At 42.1% G+C, this 16,522-nt stretch overlaps 1 protein-coding gene across 1 annotated transcript; it reads left to right on the top strand.

The window, feature by feature from the left end:
* Window positions 1-725: 725 nt before the first annotated feature.
* LOC134398193 (V-type proton ATPase subunit e 1-like) lies at window positions 726-971 on the top strand. Its single transcript, XM_063125442.1, has one exon. It carries the CDS (start codon window positions 726-728, stop codon window positions 969-971), a length of 246 nt encoding a protein of 81 aa, XP_062981512.1.
* The last annotated feature ends 15,551 nt before the right edge of the window (window positions 972-16,522 follow it).

Raw genomic sequence — 16,522 nt, 5'->3', positions numbered from 1 at the left:
GAGACACACAGGCGCTTTCAGCCACAGCACTTCATTCCTGTTCCTCTTGCTTCCTTCTCTTTCAGAGGGAGTCTGAGATGTCCAGTTCTAGTCCTTTTGCATCACTAGGATGTCCCAATCCACAAATCCTTATGCACACAGCAATGGGCTGTAAACCTGCATTTTGGTGCAACTTTGGAATGTCTCTACTTGCCCACCATTAGTGGCGTGGTGGAGCTCAAGAGGCAGAAGTTTACAAGGTGGCCATGTTCAGAAAATGTGGGAATCACAGCCTTAGGCAGACTTCCCTGAGAAAGAACTTTCCTAAGAAAGAGACTACCACTGAACAAAACAATGCTTGAACTATAATGTTTACCTCTAGCTACTGTGGCTAAGCTGGCTACAGAAACAAATTTTGACGTGCAGGGAAACTTCAACCTCACAGCCCCATAACCATGCTCCAAGGACAGTCTATCAACGCAGACAGTTGTGTTGACACCCCCCCCACACCCACACACCCCCTAACAGTTTTCAATTCCACCAAGAGAAGGTCTTTTGTAAAACAAATGGATCACAAAAGTATACCTAAACACTTCATCTTAGAACATGGATAGTTCAAAACAATATATTTTTGCTAGGAAAATCCCCTTCTCTGCAGCTTCTGCGAGGATTGTAGCTAAACACAGAGGGAACACAGGAATCTGGGCCGGGGGGGGGGGCGGAAACAGAGGGAGAAAGGACCGGCCATGGTGTACAGAGGCCTTGTGGTGCCTATCATTGTCATGAGTGTTTTCTGGGGGGTGGTCGGCGGTGTCTCGCTGTGGCTAGTGCTCAAGGGGCCTAACCGGGGTATTATCAACACAATGCTGGTGACACGTGCGGTCTGCTGCTACCTCTTCCGGCTAATTGCAATCCTGGCTCATCTGAACCCTCTCTTTGGGCTGCAGCTAAAAAGAGATATAGTCTTGTATCTAAAGGAGCACTGGACTTAACGATGACTTCTTCTGTTGCCGTTTGTGCATGAAGAGATTTTCTCTATGTAAACCTCTGTTGATCCAAAGATGCCCTTAACGTACTTTGGATACAACCAAGTCTAATGTCTTACTGTTTGTTCTGTTATGATAAATGTTCGCCTAAAACTCTTTCGTTGCTTTTTTTTTTAACCCTCTGCAAATGCCTAATGGATATCTTGTACCTCTTCTTAAGAACAACTTTGTGCTTGAATTTCAAGTGCTATGAAATGTTCTGTCTCTCTTCTCTCCTCTGCTACAATGGCTAGAGGGAACTGAGAACTGTCTATTTCACTCCAAGCATTATTTGCCTTACCAATTTCCATACTAGATGGTCTACTGATTCAGTTAACTATAGTCTGAATGATGCCTGTTAATTTAATAGAAAAGTATTGTGTTAACGAAATTATTTTTAAAAATCTTTGTAAACTGCCCAGAAAGCTTCGGCTATGGGGCGGTATATAAATGTAATAAATAATAATAATAATAATAATAATAATAATAATAATAGTAATTGTCCCAGCTAATTAAAAAATCCCAGTGCTTCAACCCAGCAAGCCTTGGCTCTATTACAACACTGTGCAGAATCTTCTTACTTTAGCTAGCCCATAATGTAATAAAGGGGATAAAAGAGTGGTTTTTCCTATTTGCATCTGTTTTATGATTTGTAGTGTGAAAAGAAATCTGGTACGCTTCTGCGTGCAAGTGAGATACACATTGCAACTTGACTGGGTCCAAGACAATGACAAGGGCTGGCTCTCCCAAGAGGCAGGGTGAATTGCCTGCATTTGGTGGTAGAGAAGGAACAGCATCGAATTGCATCACTCTCCCCTGCAAGAGGGCCTGCCTCTGCCATCATTCCCCAGATGCCTCCAGCGGATGCTCCAGAGAGCCCTGCCAGCCACTCTCCCACTGTGGCATTAGCTGCAGCAAGAGAGTGGCCGCCCACCCTCTGTTTGCCTCATCACATGAATAGCGGTGCAGCCAGGAGAAGCTGCTGCGGGGGTCTCACAACAGCTTGCGCATGTGTGGAAGTCTGGGCAAACTCTCAGAAGATCCCTGCAGTGGCTCCTTCTGGCCACACATGTTGAGTCAAACAGAGGGTGGCAAAGACAGTGTGTGTGGGGGATGTGCTTTGGCAGCAGTCTGAGAGAGCGGAAAATGACTCTGGTTAGTAGCCTGAGACCTTTCTAGATCACAAGGTGTCATGGTCTATGTAAATGGTCTCAAATATGTGCTACTATTCTGACTCTTTTACTGTGTGTGTTGACACAGAAACCCTGCAGCTTCCCTACATTCTCACCGGGGTGACAAGGGGCAAAGGAGAGGAGTTGTGGGTTTTTCTGTAAATAGTTGAACAGAAGGGGAGTTTTCAGTAAGGGGTGCTATTCTCTTCCCACAAAGACAAGCAACACTGGTTGAAGAAACCGCAAAGGAACTAGCCAATGTACAAGAGCCCAGTTCCCCCTTTGAATCCCATTTCTCTTCCTCCCCCACTCAAAAACCCTTCATAAGAAACACAGATACAAGCACAACGATAAACACAAAGAGATGCACCCAAACCTCAAAATTGCCCTGGCGCTGCAGAGCACAGTCTCTGCCCTTGCCCTCAGCCAGGAGACCAGAGGTTACTGGATCACTATGCTCCCTACTTCCAAGAAAGAACATCATGGGGACATTGTGTGCAAGGGGTGTGTTGGGTGTGTCCTTGGGTTGAAAAGAACATTGATCTAACAGGTGTGCCCAGGAACATGCTAATGTCGCAAGCAGTAAACATCTCCTCACCTGCAACGGCCCTCCCAGTCAGACATGCCAAACGTGTCATAGGGCATCAGTGTCTAATAAATAAATGAATTTTAAAAAATGTCCGTTATGAAGACATTTAAACAATTCCCTGGGTGCATATCCTAATGAAATGTGCTGCACACGCCTATGCATGGGGAGGAGAGGACCAGTCTCTTGGCGAGGAAAGAGCAGCTGCAGGGAGCTTGCATCCCCCCTTCCTGCCAGAAAAAAAAACCCATTCAGTTCCACCATGTCAGTTGCCCTTGGACTGCAGAAGTGAAAAGAAGTGCATCGCTCAGACAAGTCCTCTGGATTCAGCCAAAGCCCAGTAGGTTTCTGTCCCCTGCTTTGTATTCTTTGTGACACCAAGGCAAAAGAAGTGTTACTTTGGGGATGTTACCAGGCTGCCTGTGGTAACGCCCTTCGCACAACGGCCAAAGAACAGGGAACTGAGAAGGAACTGGTCGTAGTTCCCTTTTGTGAAAGTGAAATCCTGCGGATGAGAATCCATGTCAAGAATTACTGGCTCAAACTAGTCTTGCTGAGGAAGAAGAATAAACCCTGAGGGGGCAGCCCTGTAGTATATGATGAGTAATCTCAAGGAGGAAGCAAAACAAAAGTGAACAGAATGGCCAAAGGCAGTTTCCAATAACCCCACTCTCCAATCAGAGAGGCTGCAGTTCATGTTTCAGCCGTGTGTGTGTTTTAATTGTTTAAAGATGTTTGATGCAGATATGCTTCAGAGCACTGCATGAGTGGAAATCAGCCATTCACATAGAACATGGGGGCACAGTGATGGCAGGGCAAGCTACATCTGCTATTTTGCTGCCTGTCCTGCACATTTCAAAGGCACAGGAGTCCTACTAGGGCTGTCCTCAAACTTGCGCTCTCCAGATGCGTTTGGACTATAATTCCCAGCATGCCTCAGCCAGCTGTGCTAGCTGGGGCATGCTGGGAGTTGTAGCCCAACAGATCTGAAAGGGGAGGTTGGGGGAATACTGAGCTAGACCAACAACAATAGAGTGGGCAAACCCCAGTCCTCCATGCTGCCTTCAGAGTTCACTTCGCAATGGCTGCATTTCAATAAAACCACATCGATATGAAAGTCCTACCTTTATTAGGTAGATCTTTTCAAGATCTCCAGATCTCTTTATCTAGGAAGATGTTACAAAAAGCAGGGGAGAAGAGGAAAAGGAAGAAGAAGGGTGCCTTTATGTTGAAATCATAAAAATAGCACAATCAGAGGAAATGTGGGAGGAGGATGCCGATCTTCAAATTAGGCTCTGCCATGCGATATGAGCTTTCACATTGTACCTGGCACTACCCCTAGGACTGTTAGGAGGGAGAAGCAAAACAACCCCATTTTTTCTCTTCCACCTGCTCCATTTTCCTCCAGGATGGCTGGGACAGGCTAAGGGGGAGGCAAGAACTGGCGTTCATCGCCACCACTGCACCTCACCAGGACTAAAGGCCTACATTTTCCCCATAGTCTGCTATAGACACTGCTGTAGCAGTGAAGGTGAGTGGGGAGCAGGCCTTAAAAGCTCGCTTGTCTTCCTGACTCACCACATCTCCATCACTTCCAGTGCGGCAAACTATGTACATGAGCTGGATGCAGTGGACTGTGGCTGAAGTGAGCCAAGGTGTCGTGCCTCACTCACTCTGATTGACTACAGCAGTACACTACCACAAGTGTGTGTGTGTGTGTGTGTGTGTGTGTGTGTGTGTGTGTGTGAGAGAGAGAGAGAGAGAGAGAGAGAGAGAGAGAGAGAGAGAGAGAGAGAGAGAATGAGAATGAGAATGAATGGCCCTGTTCAGAAGAACCTTAAACCATGGCTTTAACCACGGTGGAGAAGGCAAAAAGCCTTATTCACCATGGTTAAAGCCATGGTTTCAGGTGTCTTCTAAACAGGACCAAGGCGCGCTAGAGAATTGTGTGTCTTCCAAGCCTTTTCTCATGGTAATCTGCAGTGGAGGTTGGTGTCTCCAATTTGCTCTGGGCTTCAGTCAGAATTCTAAAGGATCTCTCGAAGGTGCTGACCCCATTTTGGGGATAGGACTCAGCACCTTGGAGAGCTCCCTTATCATTCTGAAGGATTCTGACTGAGACCACTGCCATCAGAGCCACCAGCTTCTACTGGTAGTCTGCAACAAAGTACGAAGGGCGCAAACCCTATGCATGTTTAGACAGTAAAAAGTCCTACAATCCCCAGCATGCTCCAGCCAGCACGACTGCACCCGAAATCTGTATTCTCTTGTCTGCTCAACTTGTACTGTTCCATCAAACTGCTCTAATCCCTTTAGTATCTGTCTGTCCATTTTGGATATTTGGGGTGGGTGGGGGAAATGCTGTCACTTGCAAGCTTCTGGTGTTTGGAGGGCCAGGTAATTTGAGCCCCTGCTCTGCTTGATGGGAGGTTGGTGTTGGTGGCTGGAGGCACCCCTTGTTGTCCTCCTGCTAATGTCCTATACCTGAGGTTGGGGAAAGATGGGAAAAGGCAGCAGAGGCTGGTGACTCTGATGTCAATGGGGCAGTGAATCCGCTCAGTTAGAACCAGTCAGAACCCAAAGGAGCTGTCCAAGTCGATTCACGCACCCCACTGACATTGGAGCCACCAACCACCACTGGAAGGAGGAATGCTAGGGCGAGAAGACTGCTTCTGCAGCTGTGCAGTCAGAGCCTTGCAGCCATGTTGAGTGGGAGGCTCCTCCTTTTCAGTCAATTTTTCTCCTCAGACTTTGCCTTGTACAGGATCCCCTTTTCTGTCTCCTTGAGGTTGGGACTCACCTTCCCCTGCTGTTTCCCATTTTAGTGCACTTTCCCATTGACTCCTCTCTAGCAATGATCCCTCCTGTGCTCCTTACCCATTGCAAAAAACCCCAAAAACCTTGCTCCCATGTTGTGTGATTAATTTTGTTGACGGGTGGCGATTACTTAAAGGGGTGGAGCCTGGCTTTACATATTATTCTCCAGTCCATTATATGTATTCTAGGATAGATCATATCTTTGTCTCTAAGGAATTTGCAACTAAGGTTTGTAGAATGCAATTGGGGGTAATCAAAGTAACAGATCATGCACTGGTGAGTTTAGATTTTACAGTTAGGAAGGACTATAGAGAAGCGTTTAGGTGGAAGCTGAATACAAAAATTTTGAAATATAATAAAGTGGTGGAAAAAATGCAAAAGGAATTGTCAGAAACTTGGGAAATTAATGAAAAGGGAGGAATGGCAAGGGCAGTTGTTTGGGACACCATGAAGGCTGTAACAAGAGGGATCTGTATTAGGGAAATGTGTAATTTAAAGAGGCAACAGGTTGCAATGCAGGAAAAGTTAGAGGAAGAGATTAAGAATTTGAAGAAAGAATATTTGGCAATCTAAAAATAAACATAAATTAATAGAATTACAAGCAAAGAAAAAAGAGCTAGAGAATAAAAACAGAGGAAGTTCAGAAAAATTTAATTTATATGAAAAGAGAGTATTTTGAAAACAGTAACAAAAACTCTAAGATGCTTGCTAGACTCACACAAAAGGAAAAGGCTAAGAATGGGATAGGAATAATGAAAGATAAACAAGGGAATTACTGCCACACAATGAAGGGTAAAATAAAAAATTTTCAGGTATTTTATCAAGAACTATATAAGGAAAAGGACACTCAGAGGAAGAAGATGGAAGTTTATATGGAAAAGTATATAAAGAAGGAATTGGAAATAGAACACAAAGAGTTAATGGAAAGGAGTATATCTCAAAGAGAAATTGAAGAGGTTATAGAGAATTTGAAAGTGGGTAAATCGCCCGGGGTAGACGGCTTGGGACCGGAATATTACAAAGTCTTTAAAACGTTTTTAGTACCAAAATTATTGAAGTTATATAATGCTATATTGGAAGGAGAGAGGATCCCAGAATCTTGGGAACATTCGTTAATAATTTTAATTCCAAAGCCAGATAAGGATCTGACTGTTCCTGATTCATACAGACCTATTTCGTTAATAAATCAAGATGCAATTTTTTTTCAACTATTTTAGCAAAACGATTAAATAATTTTATAGCTAAATATATAGGGGAAGATCAATGTGGATTTGTAGTAGGCAGACAAATGCATAATCTAGTGGGAAGAGTCTTAAATGTAATACAGGAGGTAAAAAAGTCAAAGACTAAAGCGGGAGTACTAGCGTTGGATATTTTTAAGGCCTTCGATTGTGTGAGCTGGCAAGCACTAAAGATGGTTTTAAATAGAATGGGATTTGGAAACAAATTTAAAGCTATAATAGAACAATTATACTCTCAAAATACAGCCGTAGTGGTAGTAAATGATGGATTTACTGATAAGATACGGCTAGCCAGAGGGACAAGACAAGGATGTCCACTCTCGCCTGTCCTGTTTGTATTGGTTATGGAATTATTGGCAAATGCAATAAGAGAGGATGGAGAGATAGAAGGGATAGGTAGTATTAAAAAAGTAAAACTGAATATGTTTGTGGATGATACTTTGTTAACTATTAAAAACCCAGTGGGAAAGATGGAAAGAATTAAACAGCATTTGAAAGAATTTGAAGAAATTACTGGATTAACAATAAATTGGTCAAAATCAGAGTTGATGTTATTTAATTATACTAAAAAGGAAGAGAAGGATTGGGAAGGAAAAGAAATGGAAATGAGAGTTAAAGAACAGATTAAATATTTGGGAATTAGAATTACAAAAAATTTGGAGAGTTTAGAGAAGGAAAATTTAAGTAGTTTGAAAAAAGAGATTTTAGTAAAATTGGAAAAATATAAAAGATTGAACCTATTATGGTTTGGAAGAATAGCATTAATAAAAATGAAGATTTTAGCAAAGATCAATTTTGTTTTTAGGATGCTGCCAATAAAAATCTCAGAATCAGAGCTAAAAAGTTGGCAGAATATTATAAACAATTATTGTAATGGGGATAAGAAAGCGAGGATAAATAAAAATAAATGGTATTTAAGCCAAAAAAAGGGAGGACTGGGTCTCCCAAATATTAACCTATTTTATGTAGCTAATAGGTGAAGACATATTGCAGAAGCAATTTTAGGAGTAGGAGATTTAGATTGGATGGAGGATAAAACCACAAATAATATAGATTTGAATTTGGAAAATGTATTTTTTAGGGAAGGAGGTAAAAAATGGGCTGAAAGTATAGGTAATCCTCTTTTAAAGTTCCATTGGGAAATCTGGAGTAAATATAAAAGGGAGTTGCTCTCGAGCACCTCCCCTTTATCACTGGTAATAATGTTAAAGAATTTCCCTGGGAATTTAAAGAGTAGATTAAGCAAAGTTTTAATAGAGAAAAATAAAATGAAATTAATGGAATGGTTAAGAGGGATGAATACAAGAGGGGAGTTGGAAGAGGTTTTAAAAGATAAAAAATTAACTTGGTTAAACTATTGGCAATTGGAACAATGGACTAAAAATTGGGTAAGAGAAAATGGAGATTGTAGAGAGTTGTCGAAGTTTAAGGAACTAATTGTCAAAAAAGAAATTGATAAGGGAGAAAGTACAGTGATAAAAGGGTTAATGAGTGAAATATATAGAATATTGCTTGAGAAAGGGTTGATGGACAACTCAGGAAAATTGGTTTGGGAGAACAGATTTGAAGGTACAAATAGGACAGCAGAGTTGGGAAGGATTATGGAGACAAAGAGTGTTGAGAAATATGTTAGTGAGAATAAAAGAGAATTATTATAAAATTATATGGAGGTGGTACCTAACCCCGGTTAGATTAAATAAGATAAACAAGCAGCATTCAGCAAATTGTTGGAGAGGTTGTGGGGAAAAAGGAACGTATTTACATATGTGGTGGGAATGCAAATATGTGCAAAAGTTGTGGAAAATGGTGTTTTCTGAGATTGAAGAAATTGTTGGAATGAAGATAGAAGAAACACCAAGAGTTGCATTACTCTCACTATATGAAGATTTAAAATGTAAAAAAGAAATTAAGAAATTGATAACAAATTTGCTGACTGCAGCAAGGTTAATTGTAACTAGGAACTGGAAGATTCAAGGTGATTATTGTATTGAAGAATGGTATAAAGAAGTATGGGATATTGCTATTAATGATAAATTGACATGTAACATTAAAGTGAGAAGAGGTATAGCAAAAACGAATGATTTTGAGGAAATTTGGAAACAGTTCCTAACATTTGTGTTTTCTAAGGGAAGTGGGAAACCACCAGCAGAAGAGGTGTTAAGATTTTGGAAACAGGAATGATCCCGAAGGGAAGGGGGAGCACTTGTTGGATTATGTTGAATTATGTTGGATTATGTTATGGATAAAGTATTATATGTTAACAATTATATATTCAAGTAATCTGTTATGTATTGGAATTCTTTTTTTTATTTTTATTTTCTTCTTTTTGTATGGTATGTTAAATTGTTATGTTGGTTTGTATTTTATGTAGTAGTTCAATAAAAAAAAAAAAATGGTGCCCATGTGAAATATTTGGTCCTCCACCAGGACCCCAACCTTTCCCCAGAGCTGGTGAGTGGTGGTGCGGGGGGTGGGGCACGGGCGGGGAAGGAAGCTGCCACCTCTGTCTTCCTCTCAGCATCCAGGCTATGGCGCTGTCAAACTGGAAGGGTCGTCTTTCCATCTCTGTGTAACTCTGATATTTTTTTGTGGCAAAAAGGCTGTCGCAGAAATGGATTCTATGACGTCCTCACAACATGGTTTCCATCGCTATATGTTGATTGACTCCTTCCATGCATAGCTAATATGAGGGCATCATGTGGACAGGGCCGGTGCCAGACTATTTTACACCCTAGGCAAGGTGCGCTACTTTCACCCCCCGTCCCCAAAAATGCCAACTTCGATTTTTAAGAACATATGTTTCCTGGAAAAAATAAGAAGCACAAAACTTGAAACTGCTACATTTATTTTAAAGTGCAAGAAATACGTCATGCCAATTATAGCAAACAAATTGGAAAGGAACGTCTATGGGTCTAAAATGCATTATTTAATAGGAATATCACCTCCAAATCATCCCCCCAACTCACACACGCGCGCACTCACTCCAAACTAACACACACATGAACACATGCATTCACTCAAAGACTCCATGCACCCCATGCACCCCATGCACCCATACCCTCTCTCTCTCTCTCTCCCTCTTCCGGGCGCCTTCAGGAAGTCCGAACGTGGAGCTGCCCCACCCCCACCCCAGCATCCCTGGCTTCGCTTTGGCTGGGCGGGCGCGGGGCGCCATCTCGCCTGCCCAGGCCCAGCTGAAACCTCGGGCCGGGCCAGCTCACAGCCAACACGCGTGAGTGCTGCGCTGTGCTCGGTGCCCCTCTTAGCTTGGCACTCTAGGCGGCCGCCTGAGTGGCCTCTATGGTAGCACCGGCCCTGCATGTGGACCAATGTCAGTGAATGATCATGGAGTTGCTAGGAGCTTTGTGGGGTGGCTTTCATAGCAGATTCTCCTCTCCCTCACCTTCCCAACTGCTGTCATCTGGTTTCTGATATTGATGGAAGAATGTAGATTGGAACCAGCTAACTTTGCTGGTGTAAACTCCGACACAGGAGTAGCTATCCTAGATGGACTGCAGAATCTCATCGGCAGTTATTCTTTCTTTCTTTGTTTAAATAGATTTATAGTCCACTTTTCATGGTAAAAGTCCTCACAATTGTTTGGAGTTCTGAAGAAAGCCTGAAGGCATCTCTTCCTTGCAAAAATTAAAAGCAACAAAAAGTCTTGTGCTGCTGTAGAGACATATTTATTTGGCGTAACATTTGGTATGAGTACAAACAAGATACTAAGTGTGCATTTCTTCCACATATGCAGAATTATCTTTTAATTCAGCCACCAGCTTGACAGAAAGGCTTCTACAACTTGCCCTTCTGAAGGGAGGTATCCCTCTTCTTATCTTGCTGGCATTCCCTTTCCATGCGGACAAATTATTTGAAATGCCACGGGACACTCTTATCAGCTGAGTTTCTGTAGAAACATTGTGCAAATATAAAATAAAATTGTTTAGCATTGCTGCTGGCAGTATTGCAGCCAAATCCTGTGGCTGGGCTCCAAGTATTAATTAACACAGTTCCCATGGTTGCATCGTCTAAGAAGCCATTCTGCATTTTGGCAAAAGAAGCACCACTTTTTAATTTGATTGTTGACTTTTGCAACTATTCAAAGTTACTCTTTAGTCTCTGGGTTACAAGCTGGCTTTGTGACCAACTCTCTTCACAGCTCTGTCATACACAATACAGTGTGAAAACAGTGCAGAAGATGCAATGGGAAATTAACAGGTTTGAATGTTTATGGAGCATAAGAACTACAAAATCCATGATGCAGTGTGATCCAGAAGAAAACTTACAATTTTCTAGGGTGGATTATATGGGTATGTGTCATGCTACTGATGCTTGCCCAATTAGTTGGCTAAACTGCACATTGTGATCTAGCCAAAAAATATAAACATTTTTAATCAAATTGATTTTAGTGGGAGAGATTTAAACACTAGCTTTACTTTCCCATTGAAATTGTAAGGGTTAAAAGTGTTTAAAGTTGATTGGATCCTGCCCTAAATGCTTCCACTGAGTTTTCCACTGGAGCAAAGGCAGGATATAAATGTTCTAAAATATTTTTTTTAAAAAAACCCAAACAAACAAAACCAAAACAGGGAGGGTGAAAGACCTTCTGTAGGAAGAAAACGCATCCAAACTGAATATCAACCAGCCTTTAAAAAAGAAGTGGCTACAAAACCTTTCCAGGGTACCAGACAGAGAGGTTAATGGTTTTTCCTTGCTGCCTTAAGACCTGTGAATACTTTGGGCCTGGGCTGATCAGAGTCGTAGTCCGAAATATCTGTAAGGGACCAGGTTGAGGGAAGGGTGCTTTGGGATAGCCATGTGTCCTACTTTACAGAAGACAGTCTATGTTTGAAGGCTGCCCACTTCATCAGAAGGGAGAGCCCAGGGACCTTGAAGTTGCCCCTCAACAGTTGGCACCTGGTCAACAGACTGAGCAGCTACACAAAGCACTTGATGACAGTCTTGCCAGCAATGGTGAGATGTATTGTTATTTCTGTTTAAATTACAGTAATTATTTCTGCATCTATATAACTTAGCACATGCACATTTCATACGGTCGGTGTCTCCTTTTGTTCATTTTGTTACTGAACTTCCCTCTTCTTGCTAAAGTGTAAATGGCCACCTTCAGATACTTTGAAAAACAGTTCCCCAATGCCTTATTCTGAAAAATGCAAGGTTTCCTGCCCAGGTATCAGAAACCCAGTAGCACAGCTGAAGAAGCAGCAGAAGCAAAAATAGAGTCAAGATGAAGGGTCATGAGTTATGGCAAAAGAAATCTAGTTTCTTGGTGTGGTTGGCAGGTATCTCCACATCATGTTTTGTTGCACTGGGATCAAGCTGTATATATCTAGCCTGTTGGTTAAATTATTACAGAGTAATCATTTATTTGGGGAGCTGGTGGTACCTGCATAGAGCTTGAAGCTCGCACACACAAAATGCGGGGAACAGCAGCATCGACTACAAACAAGGGTAAGGCTTCTTCTCCCGGCACTGTGCAGCTTCTCACGTCCACTATTGGAGGGCATGCAGAGAAGTAACAAGTAATCAAATCAAACTGAACACAACAGAGCCATCTGCTGCATTATCGCAGCCATCAGAAGTTCGAGAAGAAGCTAAATTTACAAAAAGCAGCGTTAACGAGGCTGCTTGTTTGATTCCCTAAATAAATCTCTCGAGAACTCTGATGTCAATGCAACAAAAGCTGATGTGGAGATACATGCTAACAACATTAAGAAACCAGATTTCTTTTTCCATATCGAAAATCCCAGCAATGAGAACGAAGTGGGGAAAAAAGGATGAAACAAAACAAAACAAAAACAACTTAGCACCCCCATGCCGTCCTCTCAATTGATACTGATTACTAAGCCTTTTAGCTTACAGGGGTATTTGACTTGCAAGCATTTGGCTATTTTGCCTTATTCATTTGGCCTGTACCCTACTGAAAATGTTTAATATCTAGGAAGTGGAATTTTTCCCTTATGATAGTGTGTGTGTATGTATTATGTACATACATATATAGCTCCAGAGGAAGAGTATTCCTAGTCAAAACAGTAACACACCAGGGTTCCATCAGACTGATATGTTTGATATGATGTTTCTGCCAGGAAAGAGCATTTGAAAGCCAGAATGAGGAGCTGTTGTCACTTTAAAATAGCCAGTAGTTCTATTATCTGACCAAGCTATAAGGCTATTGCAGCCTTCCCAAATTGCTGCTGTCTAGATGTGTCGGTGTGCTTTAAGGTTGTTTTGGAAATAGGCATGTTTTAAAGAAAAGGGGATTGTATGGGCTAGAAGGTGTGCAGTCCACTCCTGTTCCCCATGGATACTTAACACTGGATCACTACTTATAGCCAGTCCACATCATCTTGTTTAATAGGGAGAAGTCGCCATTTTGGCATGGTGAGACAGCTGCTCTCTATGCCACCCTCTGTATTCCATTTCAGTTACTGTTCATTGGCTGGGAGATGGTAATGCCTACTGTAATGGATCATCACCCTTTGCTTCTTATTGAAGGGATTTCATCCATCACTATCAGAGAGCCTTCCCCCTCCTAAGCATGTGCTAATAATTAGCACCAACATTTATTCCTGGTATAGATGTGTCTGAGCAAAACTTGAAAATCCAAAGTACACATTCTGCCCCAGGCTGAAGAGCCCCCCTCCCCCAATTATCATCAGTACACCAAAGACCTGAGCTCTCATAAGAACAGTTTATATACTTTATTTATACCACAGCACCTTTCCCCTTTGATATTTAGATTGGTAGAATTTGCCAGAGGGTAGTATCAATTGGCAATGCACTCAGCTTAATTAAAAAAGAACTGTGTAGTGGCATTAATTTATATTTATTGAAATAGGGCTGACAATTTAGACTTTGAAGGCAATGTACTATTAGCATGAAAAGAGCTGAAATGGCATACCACCATCAGAAACATTCTCACACACGTAGAAACCTGTATCTGTGCTTGGATTCCCGGCACTGGGCAATGAACAACTCCCAAGTGTCCAGTGACATCTCATTTGGGAGCTGCTTTAATAGGCTTTTCAATAATAATAATAATAATAATGATGATGATGATGATGATGATGATGATGATGATGCAAGACATTCAACTCTAAATGCCATTAAATGTGGGCATTTGAAATTAGAAAAAACATTCTGAAGCAACAACAGTCAAGTCTCTGCTTCTCATATATTTTTGCTATCCCACCAATTCAAGCACCGCTAAGTTTACTTCTGTGGTTGTCTTTATCATGTTCTTGAACAATTATGAAACTGCTTTATTGAGTGAGACCATTGGCCCATCTTATGCATTTTTTGTCTAGGGCTGCACAAACATTTTGTTCTTCTCCCCAGAAGAGCTTGAGCCTTTGTTGGGGTTTGATCTGAACACTTAGAAAAAAGCTTGGAGGGAGCTTGCAAAATGCTTGCTTCCCCTGCCCCTGCCCCAAGGACCCAGGAACATACCTTAGGGCAGGATAAATTATGGGCTCTTCCTAGACCCCAGCAAAGCATCTTTTCCCCTGAGACCATCTCCCTGGCAGAAATGATATGCATAGCCTCAGCTTCCCCCTGAGGATTCTGGGACTGGTAGACCCAATTCCACTACCACCGGTGCCTGGGGAATACCTTTCACCACCTTCCCTGCCTAATCTGTAAATTGCTTGGCCCCTGGGGTGGGGCATGCACATAATTGAGGTGATCTGCACCCTCTTTGAAAGCATTTTGTGGCATCCCTGGTTTTGTCTCCTCTGATTAGCAGCAAATCTCTTAGAGTTAACTAACCTATGGGGGTTCACAGTGTGTGTCAGATGACATTTTGAATCTGCAAGCTATGACATGCATGCACCATGGCTTGTCTTGTCGTGTGAACCTGGGTGGTGTGGGTTATTCACAATGTGGCTGTTGAGGATATGTGATTGCCTCTCCTTGTGGCTATTTCTAGTGTGATTGCCATGTGCAGTATGGCTTCATAAGTGTCACAGGCACCTATTAGGAAAATAGGAATCTGCCTTATACTAAGCCAGACCATTGGTCCATCTAGCCCAGTAATGTCAACACTGACTGACAGTGACTCTCTCCAGGGTTTCAGGCAGGACTTTTTCCAGCCTACCTGGAGAGACTGATATTGTAAGTCACAGTCTATTGTAAAGCACCTCTGACATCAATGATGAACAAGTGAATAAATCCTTCCCCACAAAATATAATGCCCACAAAATCATCATCATCATCATCCATTTGTTCTTATTCTTGTTGTAGTTCTTGTTATTGCTAATAGTTATTATACCTTTTAGTGTTTTAATGTTTTTAATTTTAATGTTTTTAAACGGGGACTAGATATAACTGGTGGTAAATCTTGGAATTCAGGTTTTCATCTCCATCAGGAGCAGGTCTTTTGTAAAGGTCTTAATTGTTCATTCAGGACCAAGCCACCCCAAACTATTTTGCCTTAGAACAGGGATAGCTTGCAATGGGCTGGTTTGCACGGTTAGTTAAGCCATGGTGGTTTGTGATGTGTGCAGGTGGCCATTTTGAATATTTAATTCCCAGTGGGGATTTGCTATAGTTAGTCGTGTTGGCTGAACCCAGGTAGCATGGGTTGTTTGAAGGTTTAACAAGCATGTTGGTACCTATGGGTGCTGCAAAACAAGCCATGGCATGCTGTGATGATGATGTGAATGACTCCATTTGCACGATCGCCACAACTCACAATGGCTTATTTAATGCACAGTGGGTTGCAGTGCATGCCAGATGACTTTTGTATAATCAATCTGCGAATGCGGCTTGTCATATTGTGCAAACCTGGCAAGGATAGGTTGTTGTTGTGATTAACAAGCCACCCACAACCCTAAAACAGCCCATGGTAGTGAAAGATGCTCCCTGGACCCTGTCACAACATTTTTAACCATGGCAACAGCCCATCCTCTCTGGCTTCACATGACATGGCAAAACGTGGTTATGGATTGAATATGTCAAGTGGCCACCTGAATACACTGCTAAACCCCAGGGGTTAATTAACCCACCGTGACTTAGCGTGACATGCGAACAGGCCCAATATGTTGTTGCTGAGAAAATCTGCCACCCCACCCCCCAGCTACTGTGAGGTTTGCCTGGAGTGGCAGATGATTTAATCTTCCCTGCTAATCAAAATGTCCCTGCACTTCTACCCTGTGATCCCTGACTGGATATAATGCAATTGGTGTTGCATCTGGGTCGTGCTGTGTCTAAAATCTTCAGAAGGCTGTGGTAAACTGGAGACTTATTTGCCATTGCTCAATAGCATCTGGAACTAATGTAGTAAAACCTATAGGCACAACCTAGTGCACTTATGTATATCAGGGTGTGTGTCAAGAAATATAGCTTACTCTTCTTGCCACATGATCCTGGGCTGATGAAATCTTAAACAGAGATGGCATTTCCCCCACCCTCCTAAATATATGCAACATGCTCTTCCCTTGTCTCTCCTGTGATCTTAGAGCAATATTATCAGTAGATGCTTATTGCAAATACTTTGTAACTCCCTAGCATCAACACTAGCTGTAAAAGTAAACATTTTATGGAATGACCCGATTTAATGATTTTGATTTAATGATAATGTGTTTTTGGTGAAAGTAGGAGGAAACCAGCTTAAGTGTATACTATACATGTACTGTAATGGAATTAGGGGTTGGTCTAAATCAGCCTTTTCCCAACCTGGTGCCA

The sequence above is a fragment of the Elgaria multicarinata genome, chromosome 4 (genome assembly GCF_023053635.1).
Source record: "Elgaria multicarinata webbii isolate HBS135686 ecotype San Diego chromosome 4, rElgMul1.1.pri, whole genome shotgun sequence".
Taxonomy (NCBI): Eukaryota; Metazoa; Chordata; class Lepidosauria; order Squamata; family Anguidae; genus Elgaria; species Elgaria multicarinata.
Note: the sequence above shows the minus strand (reverse complement) of the source record. Positions and strands in the feature narration are given on the sequence as shown.

What these genes read in the sequence shown, in the direction of transcription:
- LOC134398193 (XM_063125442.1), top strand. Translation starts at nt 726, where the DNA reads ATGGTGTACAGAGGCCTTGTGGTGCCTATCATTGTCATGAGTGTTTTC.